Source organism: Maylandia zebra, linkage group LG1, assembly GCF_041146795.1.
Source record: "Maylandia zebra isolate NMK-2024a linkage group LG1, Mzebra_GT3a, whole genome shotgun sequence".
NCBI lineage: Eukaryota > Metazoa > Chordata > Actinopteri > Cichliformes > Cichlidae > Maylandia > Maylandia zebra.
The window spans coordinates 30,995,885-31,021,984 of record NC_135167.1 but is presented as its reverse complement, the minus strand read 5'-3'; the positions used below and the strand labels follow the sequence as shown (position 1 = coordinate 31,021,984).

General features: G+C 39.5%; 1 protein-coding gene across 3 annotated transcripts in view; it reads right to left on the bottom strand.

Moving 5' to 3' along the window:
• Positions 1 to 26,100, bottom strand: part of tspan4a (tetraspanin 4a) — a 185,816-nt gene that overhangs the window by 35,586 nt on the left and 124,130 nt on the right. For all 3 annotated transcript variants that reach the window (XM_076884896.1, XM_024803359.2, XM_076884894.1), the window contains one exon: positions 11,021 to 11,095. In XM_076884896.1, the coding sequence (XP_076741011.1) occupies positions 11,021 to 11,095 (75 nt within the window). The remainder of the gene's footprint in view (positions 1 to 11,020; positions 11,096 to 26,100) is intronic.

The following is a 26,100-nucleotide window of genomic DNA, read 5'->3' as shown; positions in this document are numbered from 1 at the left end:
AGAAACCAGTTTAAAATGATTTGAGCTTTGTGACGCGCTGTGTTATTGTGCTGGAAGCAGCCATCGGAAAATGGGTACCCTGTGGTCAGTAAGGACATGGTACTCAGGTAGGCTGTGGCATTTAAACGATGCTCAGTTGGTACTAAAGTGTTAAAGAAAATATCACCATCACAAACCTAATCCGTCAATACAGGCAGGTTGAATTTTATGATTTCATGTTGTTTACAACAATTTCTGAACTTACCATTCGAAAGTTACAGCAGAAATCGAGACTCATCCAATTGCTGAATGTTTTTCTAATCTTCTGTTGTCAAGGTTTGTTGAGCCTGTGTGAATTGTGGCCTCAGTTTCCTGTTCTGATCTGACAGGAGTGACCGGGTGGGTGCTGCGGCCCAGCGGATCAGCAGTAAACCAGTAATTTGTGACATACTCACACCAGTCTTTCTAGCACCAACAAGCATGCCGCATCCAAAGTCACTTTAATCACATTATACCTCATTCTGATGCTCGTGTTGAAATCCAGCAGGCTGTCTTCATCATGTCGACATGATTACCCATATAAACATTGCTGCTGTCATGTGATTGGCTGAATAGATATTGACGGTAACAATCTTTATTCATTAAAAAAAGGTGACATCTTTTAGGGACAGATTCCTCCATACTCTAGGGCAAGGGTTGGCAACCTTTAACACCCAAAAAGCCATTTGGACCCAGTTTCCATGGAAAAGAAAACACTGGGAGCCACACATACTTTTTTGCATGTAAAATGAAGACAACACTGTACATATATGTATGTTATCTTACTTTTCTCCATACTTGGCCTACCTGGGGTTGAAAGGTATTTTAAATGACACATTTTTTAATTTCATTCAAACTGTGAGTCTTTGGAACAAAACTCCTTTACATTGTGTGCTTTTTATTCGTACTGTTGGATTTCCATTTCCATTATAATCATGTCTTGAAAAAGAGTTGTTTAGTGTGACTTTTGGAATTGATTGGGGGAGGTAAGCTGCACAAATTTGCCCAAACTAATTTGCATCTTAAAAATATTTTTAATCTGACAACCAGCCAGATTGGGCAATTTTCATGTTTTTTCAGCACAGCCCAAATGAGTTTTTCTAAACAAGCCTAGTAATGTCACACTTTGTGCCACTGTGATTTTTCCAACAAAATAAACTCTCACACTATCAGAGCGCACACCCAGCTCTATATGTTGTCCTAAAGAGCCAGTGAAGCCTTTGTAATATCACAGATGTTCACCTGAGGCTAACAGTGCTCAGAGGGATTGTAAACCTTTGCAAGAAGCCTTTTTGGATTTTATGATAAAACCCCTCAACTGACACTGTTTTATCAGACACGAGGTGAAATACTCTCTACAGATAAGTAACCACACTTAGTTTCTATTTTTCAATCCATAACACCAGAACCACTGATGTAGGCATTGCATGTACCTAAGACATTAGGCTAGCTCTTACTGTGCTGCATCTTAAGAAAATAAATATATAATCTGAGGCAATAAAATATACCTAGGAGTCCAACTTCAAGTAGGCTTGAACTTGTTGAATTAACAGGAAGGAAAAATGTAGTTCAACTGAGAGGTGAAACTGAAATTAGAATCCCTCTGATGTGCAGGCATGACTTGAAGCATAAAAATGATGCACCGATAGAGCAGGAAAAAAACTAGGTTTAAAGACGTAAAAACACATACGCAATCAGTCACGTTGACTTTCAGATTCTTTTGCCCCGTCTTTTACCTCAGAGTAGAAACACGCTGTCCTGTTATGTAAACTCTGATGAAACCAGGTTTCTTCAGTGTAAAAAGAATTCTTGAGGAGACTGAGATGTAAGTTGTAGAATAATTTACTGTGTTAACTCGGTACTAAGCAGAACTGGGGCAATCACACGGTTTTCCACCTCATATTCTGAGACTATCCTTCCACTGGGACCATTTGAACATAGTTCAGACAAATATTCTGTTCATCCTCTCATTCAGATAGGATACTTCCTAAACTTTTTCCTATGGCTCAGCTTTCTGACTTTCATCTGCCTGCAAACACAAGTAAACACACTCTAGGCAGGTGCCAGAGAAAGGGTTCAAGGTCACCAATACAGACAGGCACCCTAAAGAGGTATTGCTATAGTGCAGAGCCCCTAGACTTAACCCTAGACCTTTTGTTAAAATCCCCATCCTGCCATACTTTACTTGTGGATGTTGATAATGTTGGTAGTGGTTTATGAATGTAATACATGGAGACCCTATTTACAAATCAAAAAACACTTCATCTTTTTTGCTTGTTTTTAGGAATAAAACTCCTCATTATGTTAATTTTGTCCTTATTAGAATCCTCAATTATAAAGCACCGTGATATAAATGCAACATTCTTCATCATATCGGGTTTCAATTACAAGTTGACGAGATTTAAGTATATTTTTGCCTTTTGCCTGATTGCAATTCAAATTACCTATAATAACCATGTTTGGAATTCCTCAACATCATCTGCAGTAATCAAACTGCATATTCCCCCGCTGCACTTATTCCAGCACTCCACAAACAAATGTCTTGTCGGTTTGCCGATCATCTCAATTTGTCTCTCATATAAACATCGCCCTGACGTGGGTGTATTTTAGTAACTTGATTAGCCAGGGGTGTTTACTTAATTGCATTACTGCAGTCGGCATGAAATGAAAATTTCTCACGCTTGAAATGTATTCTGACAGCGGTGTGGCATTTTGATATCTTGACAAGCTAAAATGTTTTGATGGCTGATGCCAGAACAGTAATGATGTGGAAAAAGTGGAGCTATCACACGTTAAACAGGGTTTCAGTGGGTTTCATGTACCGTAGATTCCTTTACTGCATGAACGGTTGCTCTTTAGCTGTATATGAAGTACGGTAGATTGTTTACAAGCGGATACATTTTCTCTCTCCCTCCCCGTATCAAGTTATTTCCCAATTTTTCACGTTAAGGCGAACAAAACTGGAACATGGCCAAGAAGACGAGACACTGATGTGAGAGCGCCTGACAGCAGAAACAGGTGCTGGATCTCATGAGAAATGATGCGTGTCAGCAAAATTTACCACGATCCATTCTCTCGCTGGAAAAACTAGATATTAATTTCAAACCCAACCAACAAGATGAAAGGTGTTTCACTTCATTGTTCACAGAGGCATGAAAGTTCACTTAGGATTATTTAATAATGCTTTGCTTTAACCCATCTATTTAGCACATGAATGATTTACAACACAATATATTGCAGCTATGGGTACATAGGAAATGTGTTCAGCAAATTTGTATGGACCATCTGTTCTCTGTAGTCTTTAGAGGCTTGTAAAACAACCCTTAACCGTAGGCCTCCCTCTTAATGACACATTGTGATGCTGATTGCACCTATGCATTCATTCATTAAAAGAAGTAGTTTAAGTCGCTTTTTTTTTTTGAGTTGCTATAAACCTCTCCAATAACATTCGATTAACTTGAGTAAGCACAAAAACACCCCCTCTTTATTTTTTAATAAGAGAAAGGTAGGACTGGGTAGCACTATAATTCCTTTTCTTTGGATATGTATGAATAACATGGCATTGCTACTAATTGATTACACTGATGATTCTCTCCTGTGTCTGTGCTAACATGAAGCTCAACCCAGCAACCCACTACACTCATGGTGTCACAGCTTTGCATTCTTAACAAAAACCAAAAACAAAGGAGTTTCCATGACAAACTCTCTCTGGCATGTACAGCGATAAGAAAAAAGCATTTTGTACTTTTAAGTGGAGCCTGACTTGTTCCTCAAAAATAGTTCAATCAACTGAAAAAGGCCAAAAGACTAAACCATCCTATGAACTGAAACATAAAAACATAAACCAAAAGTACAACTTACATTTTAAAACTTAACACATTGCAGACTGACAGTAACAGCCTATTTAGTCCATCACAGGCATGATTGAAATTAGGGCAGTTGCCAATGTCTACGTTTACTACTTTGCTTGGCTACTGTGACAAACTGCACCCCATTCGCACACTGTCAGGGAATCTTTCTGGCAGCTTAATGGTTAATAGATAAATGATTGGTTTCCAGATTTTGTATTTTTTTTTTTTTTTTTTTTGATGTGTGCACTATTCCTCTGCAGGCCTCAACTACAGCCTGGTTTCCTAAATTGACACTCGTTCATGAAAGCTTTGAGAATATCTGACTTCCTCTGTCATCTGTTGTCTGATTAACTTCAGGATTTAAGTTTGGCATGACTTCATTTGGTAGTTAGCCCTGGGATCAATGGGAATAACACTGGTTTTTAAGCTATTTGATTGTAATCCAGTAAATATAGGAAAATTCTACCATCATTACCAAACCATGGAAAATGTTTAAGAGAATCCATCTCATTACTGTTTTTATATGCCAGTTTATTTTACTGTCAAAATAAAATGAAATGTAAGCTAAGTGGTTATGTACATTTATAAATGTAAATATGTACAATGGACATCAAAGTTTGACTGGAAATCAGTCAAGATCCACTGATTGAATCTATTCCAGTGATTTTAGTTATATCTCATAGTACCACATTTTTTTATTAGGTCTGATTGGATCTGTTCATTTGCATAAGGAAAAGGCATGAATTAATATTTATAAAGGATATTTAATATTACATGTTTTGTACATCAAGACTTCTTTTTTTCTACATCAGTGGCTCATGATTTAGCTGCTTGTTTCCAAACCATTAACTAATTGTTTGTCTGAGATTAACAGTCGCAAAAACATGTGGCCAGTATTTCATATTAAGCTTTTCGATGTTACAGTACAACAAGAAACAGGGACACTATTATATTTTAATGTTATATTTTAATGGCCAATACCCTTTTGGTGTAGTGGGTAAGCCTGGCCATAGCTCTTTGTGACTTCCTTTTTACGATTGCATTAGCTCACCTTGACGGGTCCCAAAGTGCACAAGCGAATATGTAATTACTGCTACCCATGACAGACACCTACTGAGGAAATATCTCATCTTGCTCTTACCTCATGAGTACCAACGTGTAGAGCTGAGGACACAAATGATCCTGACAGGATGAGCTACACTCTAGAATGATGCTCATGTTATGATGAAGCCACAGCAGAACAAAGCCCAAATCGCTTGCTTTTTATGCCGCTTATCGGCTTTTTTGATTTTACGAGAAGTCACCAAACATTACAGTAAATGACAATGAATGAAAGCTTTGTGATTCTGACAGCAGAAATACGTTTCTCAAATCCACTGGTGTTGCAGTTTTGTAATCGGGCATAATTACACAAGAAATTTGCTTGAATTCAATTTATTTTCCACAGATAACAGAAAAACAACTAAATGGAGAATTATGAATGAGGAAAGCAGTTCATATTAATGAAGTCTATAAAAAACAATCTGTTTATACCGTAAACAACTTAAAAAGCAAATTTTTAGTAGTGCAACTTTTTCATTGCTGAATTATGCAATCATCTAAATGCAGATCAGATTTGCATGATTTATATTTTTAGTGACAACATAAAGGCTTTAGTTATTTAAGTTCAGAGGATTTTAATAGAACATAACTGAATAAACAATAGTAGCACTTGTAGAGCTGTGTATTATATCATATGATTAGCAGTTCACCAAACTGCCTGTTTATTCCTCACCTTACTGAGAGCTGTGAAGTTTGTTGTTGTCATTGTTGTTGTTGTTTGTTGTCTGAACTTTCATTGTTAATCCCTCTAAGAGTATGGCTTCACAAGACAAGTTGCCTTTAATGGTCTTAAGAGATATACTCTTGACTTAAAGTTCTCACTATTATGTTAATTTTCCTTTCTCTCAACCCCTCAATTTAAATCTAAACTCCTAATGTCACTATTGTCGCATTTTCTTAGCAGAAGCAGACGGAGCACGCCGAGGTGAAATCATTCCAGCTGAAAAGTGAATATGATAAGTGTTCCTAAAAAAAGAACATCACAGGCTGATGACACAGAGCAGTTTAAGAGTATCTGAGAGCAGAGTTCTTCTTTTCATTTTAACTCATATATGTCAAAATGAAACATTTTTGCTACAGGGCCTTTGTTGCAGACTGTGTTTGAACTCAAAAATCCCAGCAGATGCAGAAGTCTGCTGGGTATCAGTGTTGGTGTCAAGCAGATATTGGATTTGAATCTTAAATCAAAGAGCATTCTTACTTCATAGATATGTCTATTTGATTGATTTCATTTCAGCCGCTCACACAGTAAAGGAGTCTGTGTGTGTCTCTGCACTCACAACCAAATATTGATATGTGGTGGTTTCATTCTGCAGTGGACGGCTGTAAAACCAATACAACTGTACAATCTACTGCAGTGTACAGGAAACTAATGTAATAAGCTTTCTAAATCAGTGTACACAAACAGCTTTTTCATTATTGATTGGTTAGGACGAGAGGTCCTATCAATATAGTTGTGCAACAGCTTTATATAGACCCTGGGGGTAACTTATCAAGAACCCGGAGGAGGAACGGCCAATAATTTGAGTCACTTGTATTGACCTTTTCAGTGTTACCACTTTCCAGTGGTTGGTTTCCAAGTATTTACTCTATTACTTGCACTTTGGTTGAGACCTTTTAACACCCGTTTCGCATGTCTGGAGATTAAAGTCTACAAACTGTTGCTTACAAACACCTCACATTATTCTCGATGCCTCCAACTTGAAGGTTCTTCCTGATCAGCAGCTTGCAGGTATGGTTTAAATTATGTGTGCTGAACTCACCGCTGGGACATATTGGAAATTGTGTTTGATAAGGGCCCCTTGTTTTGTTGATTTTTTGATACTGGGCTTGTGAATGACAAATAGAGAAAGACTGATTCTGGGGTCTTGAAGCTGCTGCTATAAATGATAAAAGGTTTGAAATGAAATTCTTTCAACTTGCCAAACGGATCCTGGAATTTCCACTTCCCCTTCAGCTCTCCATGCATGAATGTTATTGGTTGAACTGGCTTTCTCCTGATATTTCCTTGTTTAGGATACTTTGGAGAAGCAATACACTGTCCACACACCAGACGTCATTTAAATATGTGATTAACACTAAGCGCTTATTTTCTTGGCATATTATTGTGCTAACAAGCACTGGATTAACTGACTACACTTAAGAGGTGTGAGAGGCTCATTAGCCTTTATACTTAATTTAATGCAGAGACCTTTGTTGTTATGAGATTAGATTTTCTCTGCGGCTCAACTAATAATACAGCTACTGTGACGTATGATATTATTGGTAGCAGTATGCATCACATTGTACTTCTAATAGTGCTGCCAGTCTCCTGATCCCTAAACAAAATAGTGCAAGTGATCTGCTGTTTCTGTTGCTTTGTTGGTGCTTGTCCGATGGGGTAATTTTCCCGCGAGGTGATAAAAATGCCAAGAGGACAAGGCAGTAAACCCACATGGAGATAGTATAAAGCACCATACATCAATTTTCAGTACCACCACCCCACCCCGAGTCAGACTTATTTTTATTCCCTTTGACATTCTGAGCCACGCTGGGTCCACTGAAGTTAACCTCACAGGACCTTTTCATCATCCTTAGTAGCCAACAAAGTGAAACAAACGATGACCATTTCAGGTGCATGCAAGATGTGTGGGCTGTTGCAAGTAGCTTGCAGCTACATCACAGAGCTTTTTATCAGTGCTAAAGCAGGTGTAATAAAGCAGACCACTAAGCGTGACCATCCCTGAAGACGGGGATGGAGTTCATCAAAATGCACCTACTGCTGCACTCGGTTTAAGTTATGGTAACTGGAGGGCTTTGCATACGGGAGGAAAGACATTGTCTTGTACTCCCAGCAGCTTCCAGGATGTTATTATAGTGATGGAGGAGGTGTTTGTACGTCTGTACTCAATAACATTTCTGTTTGACATCATAACACAGTAAATTCTCCCCAAATAATAAACACCCCACAGTGTTTCTTTTGGGTGGAAAAAAATCTATATTATAACAAGACATTTCAGACTTTTACACTATGTTCTCCTACAACTAAAAAACCTACTACTTGTTTAGGTACAGCTAACTAAAACGAGCAATGACCCTCTTGCACTGTGACAACGGCTCGGCAGCCCTTAATTGGATAAGTGGATGGATGGATGTCAAATATCTTGAAACTGCTTAAAGCTGTCATGTTCCCCGTGGATTCCCCATCCTTTGTTGTTGTTTCTAGTGTTATCTTATTCCCATTTCCTTGCTCGCTTGTCTCTGTCGTCATGATTAATGTTTGTCTTCACATTTCAGTGTCTTCATGTTTCTGTTACTTATTTTTCTTCTGGTCACATCATGGTTTTTTTGATAAATTTTGGTTTTACTTCCCATTTTTGTTCCTTTCCCTCCACTGTGACTGTGACTTTCATCTGCAGCCGTCTGTAACTCCTTTGCACCTGTACATATCTAATTACCATCTGCTTGTGCTCTGTGTGTTGTCCTTGTACTTTATTTTTTTCCTTTTCTTATTGGACTTTGATTCTTCATTTGATGGCCAATAGCAGCTCATTTTATCAGCTGTGCCTAATCTGGATTCTGTGTTTGGTCTTTCTAGACGCAGCACGTAACAAGAGTGTTTTTTATGATTTAATGTTCAGTCAACAATGAGACTCAAGCTTGTTATAAGTAAAATCAGTAAGTATGCTACCCTGTAGGAAAGTGCATTATGCTCTGAGCACCAAACATGCATCTATCATTTGCTTTATGCAGGTTTTTTACCAACAGCAGCAGTGAAGCAAATTGTGCATTAACTAACAGGTTTGTTTCCAAGTTAGAAGACATTTTTCAATCTGGAAACTGGAGCTGAACTTCCACCTGGAGCCATTTCAGGTTTGTTTTGACCATCTATGCTTGATTAAGAGTTAAAGTAATGGTTTGTGTCAAAACAGGCCCTTTTATAAAATGTCTAAAAGCTCGATTTTCTAGATTACCACAGAGCTGAGTTCCATCCAGTATTAAAGTGACATCACACGGATGAAAGAATAACTAGATCATAAAAACAGCTTACACAAAAATGACTTATGCGGTCGTTTCCTGAGGGGGACTTTGTAATATTCAAATTTTTTTGTAATCATATTTTCCATTAGGGTACAGTTTCTACTATATAAAGATACAATAATACTTTTAGGTGTCCTGCGTCTGGCTGTTTAAAAAGCGAGAGAGTTCACCCTGTTAATGGCCACCCATTCTTTACTGTGAATGATTTCCCACAGTGCCCAAGCTCTGCAGAATCCCTAACATTTTTTTAAAACTTTGTTCTGTCATTAATCGCCTCCTGGGTAGACAAAACTGAATTATTTAGAGGTTGAATAATGGGGTACACTCAACATTAAGGAACACAGATACTAAGGTGAGGCGTGACACAATACAACATTCATTAAAGGCTAAACAGAGTACCGCTGATTGGATGAAAGCCCAGAGGAACCTGCAAGTCCACAAGTATTCAGAGAATTAGAGTACCAGAGACAAACTGTGATGGAAATATGACACATTAAGCAATTCTATGATCATGCCAGAATTATAGCAGCGAAGACATAAAAGCCAGAACAAAGTAGACGCAGGTCCAAGGTCTACGGCTGGAAACATCATCCGAATAAAAACACAAGGAAATATCAAAGTAGGTTGTTGTTTACCAAAATCTACAAAGAAATTACTACCAGGGTTGTCCTTGGCCTAAGTCTTTGGTGGTAGCGGTCTCTGTCCCAGCAGATGAATAATGTAATGGAAGCAGTTGTGAAATTTCCAGTAATTAATTACAAGGCTCTACAGTTTGCGTCCACTTCACTTGCCTGCTTCTCTTGATGATTAAATGATTAATGATTTCAATCGATGAAATCAAAGGCATAAAAGAAAAATATGAGCATAATTTTCTCATGAAAATGGTCCAACTTCAGCTTGCTTGAGGCGTTTTCTTAATTTTACATTACAATGAAAAAATGCTTTTATTTCTTTTGTTTAGGAACTGCTTGTAAGACGAACAGTCTCTGTGGCTTTCAATTATTGCTACGAGTAATGATAATTTATTGATTAAAAAAAAGCTGAATGAAATCAAGATTTTTATCTCCAGTAATGAAATAAAAATACTTTGTTGCATGTTACACAAAATATTTAAAGGGGGAACCATTAAATTATACAAAAGCAAATTGTTTTTATTGTTCACTGCAGTTTAATTTGCCCACTCATTTCTGTTCAATTTCTAATTGTAATTTTAGTTGTGATGACCAACATAAAGGAACTGCGATAAAAAGCGCTATATTTTAAAATATTTATCCATTGATTGCATTGACCCAGACTTACTCTGCAGTGTAATTCGCTGAGTAATCTCACTAATCTCATCAAGTCTGATTAAAACCCACTGTCAACATGACGTCTGTTATTCTCAGTTTGATGGATGTTTGTGGACAGAACGCAGAGAGTGTCGGTGCTTTCATCTGTGTCTTTACCGTTAAACAAGGCATAAATCAAGCTCTTTTACTGATTGTTAAAATTTCATACCTATTTCAAAAGCCAGCCCTCAAGCCCATAATTAAAACTAATATGTGAGGAATTTAACATATCCGTTCAATGCATTAATAAAACCTCAGCTGAAAATGTGAAGGGATTACAAATTCATATTAGCAGAGGGATGGCTCATCACCTTATTTACTCTTGTCTGACTTGTTTATTTACAACGAAATTCCTCCAAAATAGATGAGCAGAGATGAAATATGATTTATTAACAAGGAAAGGAAACTGTGACACAGACATCTCTCCAAAGGCGCGTGTGCACCAGCCCGAGCCCCATTGAGCCATTGTTTATGCAAAATGTCAGCTGACATACGCAGCACTGCTTGTATGAACTTCAAAACAACCTTGCTACTGAGCTGCATCATTTTGGATGCCAGCCCCACTTTGAAACATCGACAATCTCTCTGACATATGAAGGGCATGCAATGTATTGGAGAGTTTCTTCTACAGTCATTAATATCTTGCACAGGTGAGGAAAACCCATAAAATATAACACGATGAGAGTAATAGTGGCAACTTACCTCATCCTGGTAGATGAAGAAAAGCATGATAGACAGAATTTCCAGGAAGAAGATGAGCAGGAGCAGGATAAAGAACTGTGGAGACACAAAGTGGAGAGTGAAGACAAATGAGTCATTGAACTCATCATTTATCAGTACAGTACAGAAGGACAACAAAGGAGGATAATAGGAGTCTTTATGTGGAGACTAAATGAATTGGACAATAAAAAGAAGAGAAAACCAGCGTGTTTGAGAGAAAAGTAAGGAAAGCAAGAAATGAGCAGAGACTGTCAAGGAAAGAAGAGTCAGCCAAATAGGAGCGATTGAAGCCTTTATGTTTCTAACTGACAGGTCAAGAGTACAGAGAGAGGCAGAACGAGAAGGAGATGGGCTATCAGTAGCACAGCTTGGGAGAGGTGATATACAGTTTTCTTCTACTTTTAAATTTGTTAGAAGAGCCCCATTTTATTCCTCACCAGTCCCTGCCATCCTCTCCTCTCTATAGAGGCCAGGCGTAGCTGCTTGATGGGCGATACATCTTCTTCCTGCGGGTCCATTTGAGTGCTTAAAACAGTTACGAGCTCATCCATCACCTACTCTGCTAGGACATGGCTCTGTCTCTCACACATGGAAGTGAGTGTCTGAAACGCTGAGGAGTGAAACATTTTGAGAGGCAACTGTACAATGATCCTGAAGGTCATAAAACTATCTCAATGAAACGGCACCACGATTATCGGCTGATCTCTGGGGACAAATACATGTACACACGTCAGCGTTATGCAGCAATTGAAGATTGAGACTGGTCGAGCTATTCTAGCTGGCAGGCTGGCTTAAAGGTTGCAGGCAGTCAGCTTCCCTGCACACCCTTTTAAAAAGCTGACATACACTATATCGCGAAAAGTATCCACTCACCCATTCAAATCACTGAATTCAGGTGTTGCGATCACAGCTGTGGCCATAGATGTATAAAAATCGAGCACCTAGGCATGCAGACTGCTTCTGCATTTATGAAAGAATGGGTTGCTCTCGGGAGCTCAGTGAATTCTAGCGTGGCACCGTGAGTGATGAATCATGCTACTCTGTCTGACAATCCGAAAGATGAGTCTGGGTTTGGCAGTTGCCAGAAGAACCGTACTTGTCTGAGTGCATCGTGCCAAGAGGAGTTTGGTGGAAGGGGGGATTATGGTGTTGGGCTGTTTTTCAGGAGCTGAGCTCGGCTCCTTAGTTCCAGTGAAAAGAGCTCTTAAAGCTTCAGCATATTAAGACATTTTAGACAATTTCATGCTCAAAACTTTGTGGGAACAGTTTTGGGATGGCCTCTGAGAGAGCATCAGTGCACAAAGCAAGGTCTATAAAGACACGGATGAGTGAGTTTGGTGTAGAAGAACTTCACTGGCCTGCACAGAGTCCTGACCTCAATCCTTTGGGATGAATTAGAGCAGAGATTGAGCGCCAGGCCTTCTCAGTATCTGACCTAACAAATGCGCATCTGTAAGAAAATTCCCATAGACTCCTGAACCTTGTGGAAAGCCTTCCCAGACAAGTTGAAGCTATTATAGCTGCAAAGAGTGGGCTGGCATCATCTTAAACCCTATGGATTGAGAATGGGATGCACGTCAAGCTCACATGTGTGCGATGACAGACGAGTTAATACTTTTGGAAATAGAGTGTATCACAACCACCTCTAAAGGAACTCGTTTTAAGGAGAGGCTGAGCGTGCGACTGCTGTGGTGACCTCAACTGCAACAATTTTAGAGCCTTATTTATGGGACAATTTAATGTTAATGGATATTTTTCCCTCATTCTTAAATCAAATTCACATTTTCTTGGAACTTTGTTTACATAAAGTCACTTTCTTGTTACTTTGCGACCTGAAATCTAAGCCTCATATTTGTCTGCGTATATTTGTTGACACCCTTAAACGAGCTGAATGAGCTGTCAGCTTTCGTGTTGGTGATGCTCTCAGATGTGCCGTCAACTATATCTTGTTTTGATATTGAAGAAAGTGTAAAAATAATTTTCATGCAGGGTTTGGAGTTAAAGAGATTCTTTTATGGGTATCTGTTTGCTTTATTTGATTCATGTAAGAGAGCTGACTGAGCCATGAGGGACAGAAATGAGCTTTTGAGTAAATTGTGACAAGCAGCAAGCAGAATTTGTTCTTTTCCTTTTCTTAAATAGGACACTTGAGAGGTTCGGGAAACAAGTTAAGAGCCGGCATTTGGACTGTTAGTGCTGCTTCGTACCAACCCTTAGGTAAGCATTTTAACAATATCATTATGCACTGAACTGAGCATGGGAGCATACTAACCTTAGCATGTAGCTCAAAGCACTGCAGCGCAGCATTACTTTACACTCTTGTCTGGGTTTTTTCAGCTCAGACAGAAACACTGAAAGAGCATCACAGGAGGTTAAAACACAGTACAAGTAAAGTTTTCATGGCTCCTGTGTCCTCTGTGTATTCCAGGTGTTTTCTTGACAGTGGATGTGAGTGTTGCTAGTTCACAGGACTGGCATCAAGTGGGCCCCTAAGGTCTTTTGGCAGCACCTGCATGAATGAATCACTAAGCGTGGAAGGGATGAAAGTCTCAGTGGCAACCCTGGAAGGTGATAGACCGACTAGGTATCAAACTGATGGCAGCATACAACCCACGGTGCGTTTGACTCACTTGTGCTCTTCTTCAAGAGGCGCTCTCAAATAACCATCTGAAATCAATTTCTATTGTTCTGTCAGCCTTCATTGTCTGAGCGATAAAGACCTGCCTTGTGTGAAATTCCAGTAAACACTAATGTTTTTTAGTAGCTAAAGAAGTAAAATAACATTCTCTGATGTGGATTCAAGAAATTCAATATTTTGGGATAATATGATTTTTTTTCTCTCATGAACAGTTTTGCAAAAAAAAATATATTAAAAAATATCAACAGACAGTTTACGTGTATAATTAACATACACTAATAAATAAAGCAAACACACTCCAGCAAAACTATAAAAATAGCAAGGATCAAGTCTGATTTTCTGCTATTTTGACTTTTGCGATAGTTCTTGGTCTGTTTTGATCCTTGAAGGAAAATATTTTCCCCTATCGAGCGTTAAGTGAGTAGAGACTGAATAACTGTAGGCTAGAAATTCAAATTTACATTCGGTGCAATGGTCAAACTTTCAGCGCAGACTGATTTTGCCGCAGGCATTCTTCCCACTGTTATAACTGCATTTACCATTTCTTTTCCACAAGAAGCCAGACGGAGTCCAAATATGAACATAAAACATTTGTTTATCCCAATAGCAACAGAATTCGGTCATTTTTAGACTTGTACAGAGACACATATACACGCTAACTGGTGTTAAGTAGCATCCATCCATCTTCTTTCGCTTATCCGGGGCCAAGTCGCGGGGGCAACAGCCTAAGCAGAGAAGCCCAGACCTCCCTCTCCCCAGTCACCTCCTCCAGCTTGTCTGGGGGAACACCAAGGCGTTCCCAGGCCAGCTGAGAGATATAATCTCTCCAGCGTGTCCTGGGTCTGCCCTGGTGGGACATGCCCGTAAGGCATCCTTGTAAGGGTAAGTTAAGGTAAGGTTTATTTATGGTTTGGGCATCCTTGTCAGATGCCCAAACCATCCTTGACTGGCTCCTTTCGATCTAGAGGAGCAGCAGCTCTAGTCTGAGCCTCTCCCGCATGGCTAAACTTCTCACCCTATCTGTGGGGGAGAGGCCAGCCACCCTTCGGAGGAAGCTCAATTTTGCAGTCAATCTTGTTCTTTCAGTCACTACCCACAGCTCGTGACCATAGGTGAGGGTAAATTGAGAGCTTCCCTTTTACACTCAGCTCCCTCTTCACTATGATGGACCGGTACAGCGTCCACATCACTGCAGCTGCAGCACCAATCCGTCTGTCGATCTCCCGCTCCCTTCTCCCATCACTCGTGAACAAGACCCTGAGTTACTTAAACTCCTCCACTTGGGGCAGGAACTCATCCCCGACCCGGAGTGGGCACTCCACCCTTATCCAGCTGAGAACCATGGCCTCAGATTTGGAGGTGCTGATTCTCATTCCCACTGCTTCACACTCGGCTGCGAACCATTCCAGTGCAAGCTGGAATGCTAGGTAGCATCAGGGGCGGAGCGGGGGGGTGGCTTACGGGGCTTAAGCCCAGGTTGTTTTGTCAGAAGCCCGGGGTATTTTGGAGTGTAATTTTTTCATAGTTAGATGCCTGGCTGACAACTGTATAAAACAAAAAGTACACACAATATTCGAAGCACATAGTGCACACTGTGGGAATTTACGACTGTGCGTGAATCCCCCCCTGATATTGGTATGATCCAAGCTCAGGCACTAAGCGACTGAGCGAGGGGGCGGGGCAGCTGCTGCCCGTGAGTGCGCTGTTGGAGAGGCGGAGCCAGCCATACTAAGGAGAGCTTAAGTTTGACCAGGTACCAAAGCAAATCATTCGTACCGTACAAATAATGTAAATATGACGGTGCATCACGAAAGATTGATATGAAACTGATCACTTGACCAATATTACGTTACTTGCTCTTCAAGTGAATCAACAAATGGCAAAATGAAAAGCCGAACAAATGCTATTTTTTTTTAGAGTCTTAGCTTACGTGTGTTTATTTCATATTCTCAGTTCTTACCCTCCCGACTAAATCGGTTTCAGTTATGTACTGAAACATAAGAATGGACATTCGAGGCTTCTTTCAAAGAAAAAACTCAGGTAAATGTTATTTTATATATTATGCTTTGTATGTTGTTCAGTATATTTCTATGCAAAACAAGAGGGATTTCAGTACACAGCAGGATATTCACATTTGTAACCAGACATTTACACTTTAGGGAGAAAACATAAAACATTTTTACTGTACAACATCAATTTAGAGTAAATTTTTGTTTTAGATAAATATTGAAATATATTTTGAATTAGTTAAATTTCAGAATAAAGAGAGACAGAGCTATTTTTATCACTTTCATCAAATTTAGGAGTACATGTACACTAAATTTATTGTTAATTAATAAGAAAACTGCAGAGGATTCCATTCTGAGCTGAAGAAGCTTCTGATAGGTTAGTAGAGTCCATGTGAGTAAACTGGTGGCACAGCTGTGGATGCATATAAGGCAAAACACAGAGCCTGTTTCTTTGACATGGGAAAATCAAGAGATGTCAACCAAAACACCAGGAAAAGAACTGTGGAGCTCCATAAGTGTGGCTCAAGTTTGAATACAATTTGGTGCCATTTGCAATTAAGAAATACAGATAGTTTCTCTCTTTACTCTTAAAGTTAACAAATATGTTTTTATATTTATCAATCTAAAGAAATAAACATTTAGTCTGATTTGATGTTACAATTAAAAAAGTGTTTTTATCTGAAGAGTAAATATCTGGTTTCAACTGTATATTTGATGATTGTCAGCACAAAGAGGGAGAGAGAGGAGAACGAGGACAGAACAGATGAACAAGAGCAGGTGAGACACACATGTTAGTCAAATGGTTGTTTACCAGAAGTATCACCGTATCATAGGTACTCATGTATCTCGTACCTAGTGTTTCTTTTTAGGTTTGTTATTTTTCAAATTCTGTATTTATTAAGTTCTGCAGGCTTGTTTGCACAACAAGGCTAAATAATTATATAAACTTTTCTCAATCTAAATAGTGGACTTTGGTAGAATTAAAAAAATAAGTGTAGTGCAGGTCTATGATGATTTTTAGTGCTACTATCATCTAGTTCTGATTCTGGTTCTGTCTTGGTTAAGTCCTCAGTAGTCCTGATTTTGAACTGTTGTAGTCCTGTTTTAATTCTGGATCAGTTCTGGGTCTGGTTGAATTGGGGTTTAGTCCTCATGTCTTGATGCAGCCCTGACCTTGTTCTGCCTTGCTGCTTAATTAAAAAACTAGTTTAAGGTGTCCTGCACATGTGATATATATTTTTCCCTATATGAAGTCATTCTTTTTTGAACAGAGCCTATTAATCTTTCAGTCATTTCTACACCCCCCCCCAAAAAAAAAAAAAAAAAAAAATCCCACATGCATACTACTCTTTGGGCTAAGCCCCGGGTGTTTCAAATGTCTGGCTCCGCCTCTGGGTAGCATATGAGGAAAATTCTTCATTCACCAGGTTACTTGGTCTGTAATGTACACACACACAGCAAGGTATCTTATTTGTTAAATAATTGTATTAGTGCTCCTAGTGGCAACACCCCCAAATTATAAACCCATAATGCAATTCAATTGAGGGAGTTGTAAAAAAAAGAAATTATACCAGTTTTTTTTATTTCTGCTGTATTACTGAATATTAAATGGAGGAGGTGTAGAAACTGACTTGCCAATCCCAAGGGGGCCACTGGAAGAACTGCAGTTTTCTGCACTTCTGCTCCAGCTTGATTATTTATTCCTGGAGGTCACAACTTGTTTACAGCTCCTGCTGCTGCTGCTGGAGCCGCTTTTCAGTTTTTACAAGTTTTTTAACATTTTTCTATTTATTTTTTGAAAGTCCTGCATCACAACCCCGATTTGGGAACACTGCATGTTTTAGTGAAGAAAAACGCAAAAATGCTATTTATATCCTCTCTTCAGTCTTTCGGTGGTTCTCCGTGTTTTGGGGTGTGTCTCGCAGTCTGTGAAATTACAAGCAAGCAAGCGGACATCGTTTAGAAGGAGAAACCGGCACTCGCCAGCGCTCGCAAAACAAACAGACTCATCCCCTGTGGCTCTCTGCATATTTCTCCATCACTCTGCTCTTAATAGGAAGTTTTTAACTTCTCCTTTAGACCACAGGCAAAAACCACACTCAGTGGAATCGTTCCACCGCAGAATACCGCTTTCTGCTTTTCTAATATGATACAAGAAAGCTATTAAATAAGCTTGAGGAATTTCAAGCTGCTGCTTTCAGTGGGTTACTATTATCAAAGGGCTGAAGAAATTAACTGTAAGTGATGAAAATCCATTTGTGAACTGCATAGAAATACTAATAATAATAAAAGCAATAACAGCGTGCCAGTTACGTCGAGTGCAGAAGTATCAAGCAGTTGCTATCTTGATGACATACAATTCATTTAATAGGACAGAGGCAACTTCCCAGTACTTAACTTTCATAGCAAAATGTATTTTTGTGTGTAAAAGTGTTGTTTTAATTCAGACGTAAAATAGGAACTTTTTTTCTTTCCAATTTGCTCTGCAAAGATGTTGTCTAAGAACACTCAAATGTTACATGCAGCAGGCAGTGGAGATACATTTTTAGATCATCATGCTTTAATTGTGCCGTAGTAGCTTGAGCTCAGACTTGTAATGATGTATGTGCAAATGACGTGTAAGCAACACATCACCACCAAACCTTAAAACTGAAGTGGGGTTGTTTTGTTCTGTCTGTGCACTCGCAGCAATAAATTATTAGAAACAAAGACTTGGATCCCATTACCGAAGCAGACTCAATATGTTTCCCCTGAAATGTCATTATTCAAACTGAAATAGGTTATTCTGTTTACAGCAGTGGCTTCCAGCCGCATAAGTACAGAAAAAAAAAGATTTATAGAAGATCAAAGTAAAAGAAAGCAAAATGAGGCTTTTATGGAGTGAAAACATTACAGCTTACAAATTTGTCGTCAAACGAGGCTGATTTTTAAATAGTTACTCTGGTTCTTTGCTTAAGTAAATAAGTCAGTGCATTAGTAGCACTGTAGCCAGTTGAAGAGGATCTACTGTTAACACACACAGAGACATGAAATCTTATAAGCAGCCCTGTGCATTCGCTGCTTTTGTAAGGGGTCACAAAGTGGGATGTCATATAAAATTTACCCTTAGGAGTTACAACAATGGAGCTTAAACGGAGGAGGAGTAAGACATTTATAATCGATAAGCACAAGTACCTCTATAAGCAAGATAAAAGTCAAATGGCTTTATTCCGTTGTGGCAGGCTGGTGTCCTGCAGGTTTTGCTTCCATTACAGTTTTTCGTTCCATGCGAGCTAATGAGCCACAGCTGGCTTGTATCTCGCTGATGCCTTCAGGGAGCAGCAAAAAACTGCAGGACACCAACTCTGGATAACAAGAATAGATGTCTTTTTTTTTTTTTTAAAGAAAAAAAGTGTTGTATTTAAGTAGAGTATTTCAAAGCACGTGTTGTAATTACTCACTTGAGATCTGGGATTTATTTTTCTCTTCATTTAGCTCTAATATAGCTGAAGAACAGTAGCTTTTATTGGTCTATAAAGACTAAAAGTGAATCGAACACATTATGAAAATTTATGTAATGGACTCCAGAGGGTTCCTTGCATATATGCTCGTGTTATTTACATCATGACTTGTTTGGGCAGCACTGCTGATATGGCTCTGCAGCACTGAGTGGCGCCTTAGGATGAGCTGTTCTCAAAGTCTAGGCACGGCGATCAATGCATGCTGTGATTTCCTTGCAGTATGAAAGCGTCAGTAGCTCTTTGTGTCTTGACAGACCAGCAAGACTGGTGAAGCAGTCACGTCAGCCACACAGTCCATGAGAGCCTCCAAAATCAATATCTGAGCCCTTTAGGCCTTTAGCGTACATGGAGGGAAGCGTTTGAGGTGATAGCCTTGTTGTTTTCATGCGGTGGGTCTAAAATTTTTACAGTTTCTATCCCTCAGACCCATGTGAGGGTGTTCAGTGCAAACAGCCTGCGTCCACTTTCATGCAGTGATCTCACCTTTCTTGATTATCTGTCGGAAGAACCGCCACATTTCTTTAGTGCCCTTTGATTCAAAATATATTGACTTTAGAAACTGACTGGTTTGAAACATGGCTTTAATTACCCATTTCCTTGTTGAAAATGGAAGCGTCCCCAAATGGCTCATATTTTCAAATTAAATGGACAGGGTATTGGATTTGTGTGCAAATCTGTTTTAATGACCAGAGTTCACATGAAACTCCAGCTAAAAACACCTTTGTTATCAATAAGTACATTTGTCTATCTGTAACATGTTTTTGTGACTTAGACGCAACAATTACACAGAAAAATTAATCATAAATTACTGATCATCTTAATTCCTGTTTGTGATTGGTGCAAGGAAATGTGATATTCCTATTTCCACAAAAGACATGTTTATTCCTGGTATCACTTATAAATGTCAGTGTTATAAAACATATTTTATTTGCTCATAAGCTGGAGGGCAATGCTCCATTTTTGCATGCACTACGTCAGTAGAGTCAGAGGAACATGAACAACAATCTGACTTGTAAGTGTTCAAACTTTGTCCAACGCTTCCCTCTGCGTATGCTAAGTACTAATCTTGTACAGCAATCTCACTTGATAAACAAGTTTAATTACCTTGTTTTGCTATATTACTTAGCAGCTCTTCACCAAATCAAAACAGCTTACAGTAGGGCGAATGGATTGTGTTTACTTCTCTAAAGTAGTTTTATTTCATGTAACAGCAAGTGGTGGCGCAGACACCACAGACAGTAAGTTAACACAATGGTGGGTCATGCAGGGAGATTTCTTGTTATTTCACAACAACCTCCAATCCAACAGCTCCATTTTTTGAATGGCCGCTTCAGCTCGCAGCCGAACACACACCAACAACAACAATCAGTCAGGACCCAGCACTGGCTTTAATGCTGGTGCGACGTGATCGCTGATGCCACTCAGGTGTGTCCGCCTCGCTGTAGCCACGCCACAGACCATGCCCCGCCACAAGGAGGTTATTTCCTTAGAGAGTGTCTGCCTGAATTGTACTAAAGCTTGAATTCATGCATTATTTCACAAGTGCCTGCTGACAGTCTCCTAGGCCTCATATTAGCTCATTTCGGTCACTGTACCTATTAACTGTGTTTGGTGTAATTATCTAATACATGTAAATAATGATGCTGACACAATATTAAAGAATTCTTGCTCCAGTTTGGATGAATGCAACTCATGTAATCAATAAAATGCGAACGATTGCATTGTGGGATTGCTACCAGAAATCTTTCCACACAGTAGCAAAGAAATGGATCGATATTTACTGTCAGAATACCGATATAGCGGTGGACAGCAAACAGAGTCCACCATCTAGGGAATAAGAACTGATTTTAGACATGAAGCTAAAGTTTTTCTTGACTTGGTGTTGTGACTTTCTGAGGTCTTTCCTGGTTGCTTGGCAACATATCTGTGATGACAGATCTCCAGTAACCTTTTCTTTGTATTGAGAGGGAACCATTACACTAATTACACTGAAGTGACGAGTTTAGTCAGAGTTTGCACATCATCTGCATCTAAACTAGGGTTAGATAGTTCATCAGCTTACTACCCAAACTTTAAACCTAAGCTTTACCTCACTGCGCAAACCTTGATATTTCACAAGTGTTCAAATTCATTCTAAATCTCAAACAGTAACCTCATGCTTTCTGTGTGGGTAAAAATATTTTTTAACAAAATCGTATTAGTATTAGTTTAAAGCTGAATTAAAAAAGATTTAATTAGGAGCATTGCAGACTGTTTTTTCGAGTTTCCTTAATAAATTTACTCTAGTTAATTGAAGTAACTTTATCCAAAGCATTGTTAAACATGGAGGGCACATTAGGAAAAAAATGGTTATGTACTAAAAAAAAATATCAGGATGTAGTTTTACATTTATATGAAAAACAAAGATATCACTCCTGCCTGAATTAAGGAACAATAAAAGCCTTGTGTTTTTTGGAAATTATAACTGATGTTTGGTGATACAAATTAAAAAATGTTTGCAGAAAGCAATGATGTTTATTCCAGCACAGAGTGCAAAAGTAATTCCTCAAATATCTCACAGCAACACTGCAGTGCTCTGGGTCTCTCATCAGCGATCAATATGCTAATTAGCTCTAAAATTTGAAGCGAGATGAATCTTTTCTAATCTCCGTGAAGAACGTGCTGTTCTGTCACTCATTGATGAAGGCTTATAATTTGCCTAGCCTCGTTTTATTGACACGGAGCAGGGATCGGTCTGGTCACTGTCGGGAAAATGTCATGGATCACGTTAACGATCGACACGAAGACTCATTCCCGCAGAGCTCATAATTGCTTTCTCCTGCTGGGCAATTTTCCTAATGATTAATTCTATTTTTTACCCACATAGAATTATTCTTCCAGATAATTCTGTGAAATGTCTGATGTGTTTGTCTGTTTTGTTTTTCAATATTTATCAGTCCTTCAAGCATCTGGGTTGAAGGATACCTGTTCACAGAATCGTAGCTCAAGTTAAAGTTTGTTTATATCATAAACGTGGTTGATATTTGATGATTTCATTGGTATGATAGCACATTTGCATGTAGCTCTCTTCTAAAGCAAAGATAAATCAAGTGTCAGAAGCCCCAATTGTAAACTCACACTTGGTTAAAATGCATCATGGCACTCGGCTTTTAAAAGAATTATGTTTTATATCTGTATAAGTGATGGTAGATTATAATATTGATCAGGCTGAAAGTTTGGTGGAAACACTCCTTAATTGTAGTTAATATTTGGACATCTGAAGTGTGCTTTGAAACTGTTGACATAGCCACAGGGAGTTTTTAGTTTTTATCGATTTGAATGCAGGAGAGTGGGCTAATCTGCCATCTAGTACTAATATAATTTTCTAAAATAACTACTACATGAAAAGCCAATTACAGTTTGAAGCACATGAAACCACTGAAGGAATAAAAATCATTTCAACTTCCAGAAAAAAAACATTCCACTTTGGATAGTATCCTGTCACTGAAAAAGTGATAAATGATATTGTTTTCTTGTTTTAATATATGATGCGTAACTCTTTCTGTGATTACAACAGTGCCCCAACAATATCCACAGAGCTTGTTTTATTGGGATTAGCAAGGCTACTAAAAGTATTTCTAGGCATTAAACTGAAAAAGGTTAGTAGGATCCCTGACAATAAGTCTAGGCCCCCATATGGCCCATAAGCTAAAGCTGAGATTTTTCTTTTCCTGCAAGTTCAGGAAAAACCAGGAGCTCCTTATTAACAGTATAAATTTCATTCACGTTATTAAATTGTTTATTACTGTTATATTACGTGGTTCTGTTCATTTTTGCTGAGTTTTAAAAAAAACTTTTCTGTATGTAAACTATCAATGTGTCCACAGACAGAACATTCAACCTGCAGCATGTTAGCAATGTCACAGGGACTCCAGTGACCACAGATACTGAATGTTTGCTCCAAGTGTGTCTCGGCCTGGTGGTCAGATCCCCAGCTGCTGAGGCTGTTGGGACATGGAACGCTATCTTTCTGTTGGGGGATGAGCCTAAGTTGGTGTGTGAGGCTGAGAAATATCAACTAAAGATAGTCGGGCTCACCTCAACACACAGCTTGAGCTCTGCAACTAGGGTCCTGGAAATGGGCCAGACTCTGTTCCACTCTGGAGCCACCCTTAGTGAGAGCCAGCAGACAGGGATGGGTATTCCTTTATTCCCTGTCTCATAACCTGTATCTCAGAAGAGGGGTTTTTTTACCTGCCCTTTGGCTCAGGGGGTGGTTCCTGACATTTATCTGCACTTATTCACCAAATAACTGTTCAGAGCACCCAGCCTTCTTGGAGTTGCTGGGTGGGGTGCTGTAGGATGCCCCACCTCATGACTCCATTGTCCTAATGAGATCATTTAATGCTCACATGGGCAATAAAAGTGAAACCTGGAAAGGCGTGACAGGGAGGAGCAGCCTGCCTGACCCGAAACCGAGTGCTGTTCTGGTATTGGACTTGTGTGCTAATCACAGCTTGTCCATAACAAATACTATGTTTAAGCATAAGGGTGTTCATAAGCGCATGTTACACCAGGACAACCTTGGTCACAGGTCAATGACTGATTTTGTGATTGTATCCTGAAGTCTTTGGCCATATGTCACGGACACTTGGATGAGGAGACGAGCTGAGCTCGACTCATCACTACTTAGATGTGAGTTGAATCAGTTGGCAAGAGCGGATGTTGGGGATGTTGGACAGATATATTTAGGGTGCACAGAGCTGTGGCTGCAAGTAGGTGCCTGTCATGTTGACACTGTGGTCAGCAGCACAGGAGCACCACAGGGAACTGTGCTGTCCCCTCTTCTCTTCACCCTGTACACCTCTGACTTCTGCTACAACTCTGAATTATGCCATATTCAGAAGTTTGCAGATGACACGGCCATCATGGGGTGTATCTGGGATGATCAGGAAGAGGAGTACAGAAGTCTGGTGAGGAACTTTGTCGCATGGAGTCACACAAACCACCTGCAACTCAACACCTCAAAGACTAAGGAACTGGTTGTGGACTTCGGGAGGTCCAGAGAAGGTCCACTGCCGGTTCAGATAGAGGGGGAGGAGGTGGAGGTGGTCAACAAGTACAAGTACCTCGGGCTGTGGGTGGACAACAAACTGGACTGGTCATGCAACACAGAGCACCTGTATAAAAAAGCCCAAAGCCGACTGTACTTCCTCAGGAGGCTGAGGTCTTTTAACATCTGCAGGAAGCTCCTGAGAATGTTTTACCAGTCAGTGGTTGCTGGAGTACTTTTCTATGCTGTGGTGTGCTGGGGGAGCAGCACAGCAAAGAGGGACTCATCCAGGCTGGAGAAACTGATCAGGAAGGCTAGCTCTGTGGTCAGCATGAAGCTGGACACTCTGGTGACAGTGGCAGAGAAAAGGACATTAAAGAAACTGATGGACATTATGAACAATGCTGGGCATCCTCTGCACACGGCCATAAACAATCAGAAGAGTCTGTTCAGTGACAGGTTGCTTCTCCCCAAGACAAGAACTAACAGACTTAAAAACTCCTTTGTCCCACACGCCATCAAACTGTTTAACTCCTCTCTGGAGGGGAGAGGGAGGGGAGACAGGAGGACAAAGGAGGGGGGAACAACTAAGCTGTAGTGCCTCTTCACCTCACTGTACAATACCTTGTGCAATACTTTTTGTAAATAGTCAACAGTGCAATAGACTCAATACTTGAAATGTGCAATTCACTTGTATTTTATTTTTTATTCCTATTTATTCTATTTATCCCCTTTGTATATTTTATTTATATTTGTCTCTGTATTTATATATATATATGTATGTGTGTGTGTGTGTGTGTGTGTGTGTGTGTGTGTGTGTATATATATATATATATATATATATATATATATATATATATATATATATATATATATATATATATATATATATATATATATATATATATAAAACAATTCTGTAACTGTAACTTCGGTCGTTGCTGTGCTTTTTGGAAGTCGAATTTCCCAGAGGAACCCACCCGAGGGATTAATAAAGTTCTATCTTATCTTATCTTATGTTGCGGTAATCCCCGAACCAAATGGTGAAGCCATAAAGCTGAAGAAGCAGACTTATCGGTGTAGGCTAACTTGTGGGACAGATACTGCCAGACCAAGTGCAATGTGACTCAGGTGGTAGCTGAAGCAAAAACACAGGTCTGGAGGACTTCAATGAGGCAATGAAACAAAGTGATTTTGGTAAATATTCACCCGATTCTGGAGTGGAAAGCTATACTATACTCACACAGTGTACAGTAAAAGTAGAAGGATTGCCACTGACTTCAACTGAGGATATAGCTGAGCAGTGGAAAGAATACTCTAAGGATCTCCTCAATCCTGCTGACACACCTTCTGTAGAGAAGGCAGAGTCTGGGGACAAGAGGATGACTGGCCCCTTACTAGTTGTTACTGATGTAGTTACGTTTGACTTGAGGGCCATCAGAGGCCAGGAGAGAGAAGAGAAAGCTAGCACGGCCAGCGATGAGACAGGCTAACTATTATAGCTGTACACTAACATGACTGGGTACTGGATTGACTTTGCTAGCAGTGAGAACTTGCAGACAACAGGAGTGATTGTAGAGCTGATGTGATGCAGCTCCTGCTCCTGTGATTAGACAGTAATCAGGACACAACTAAGAACAAACAAAATGACAAAGACACAACTGCATGAAGTCAGAGTCTGAAATGCAGAAAAACGGAAGAGATTTGAGATTTAAAGCACATGTAACAGAAGCTGTTTAGCTTGCAGAAGGCAGGCAAGAAAATGATTGGGCTAGAGCGATGACGACAAAATTAAGTTTGGCAGGCTGGAAAAACGGAAGTGAAGTAAAGAATACACTAACAGCCTGGACGGGAATGCAGGCAGAGGAGTGAATGCAGATCTT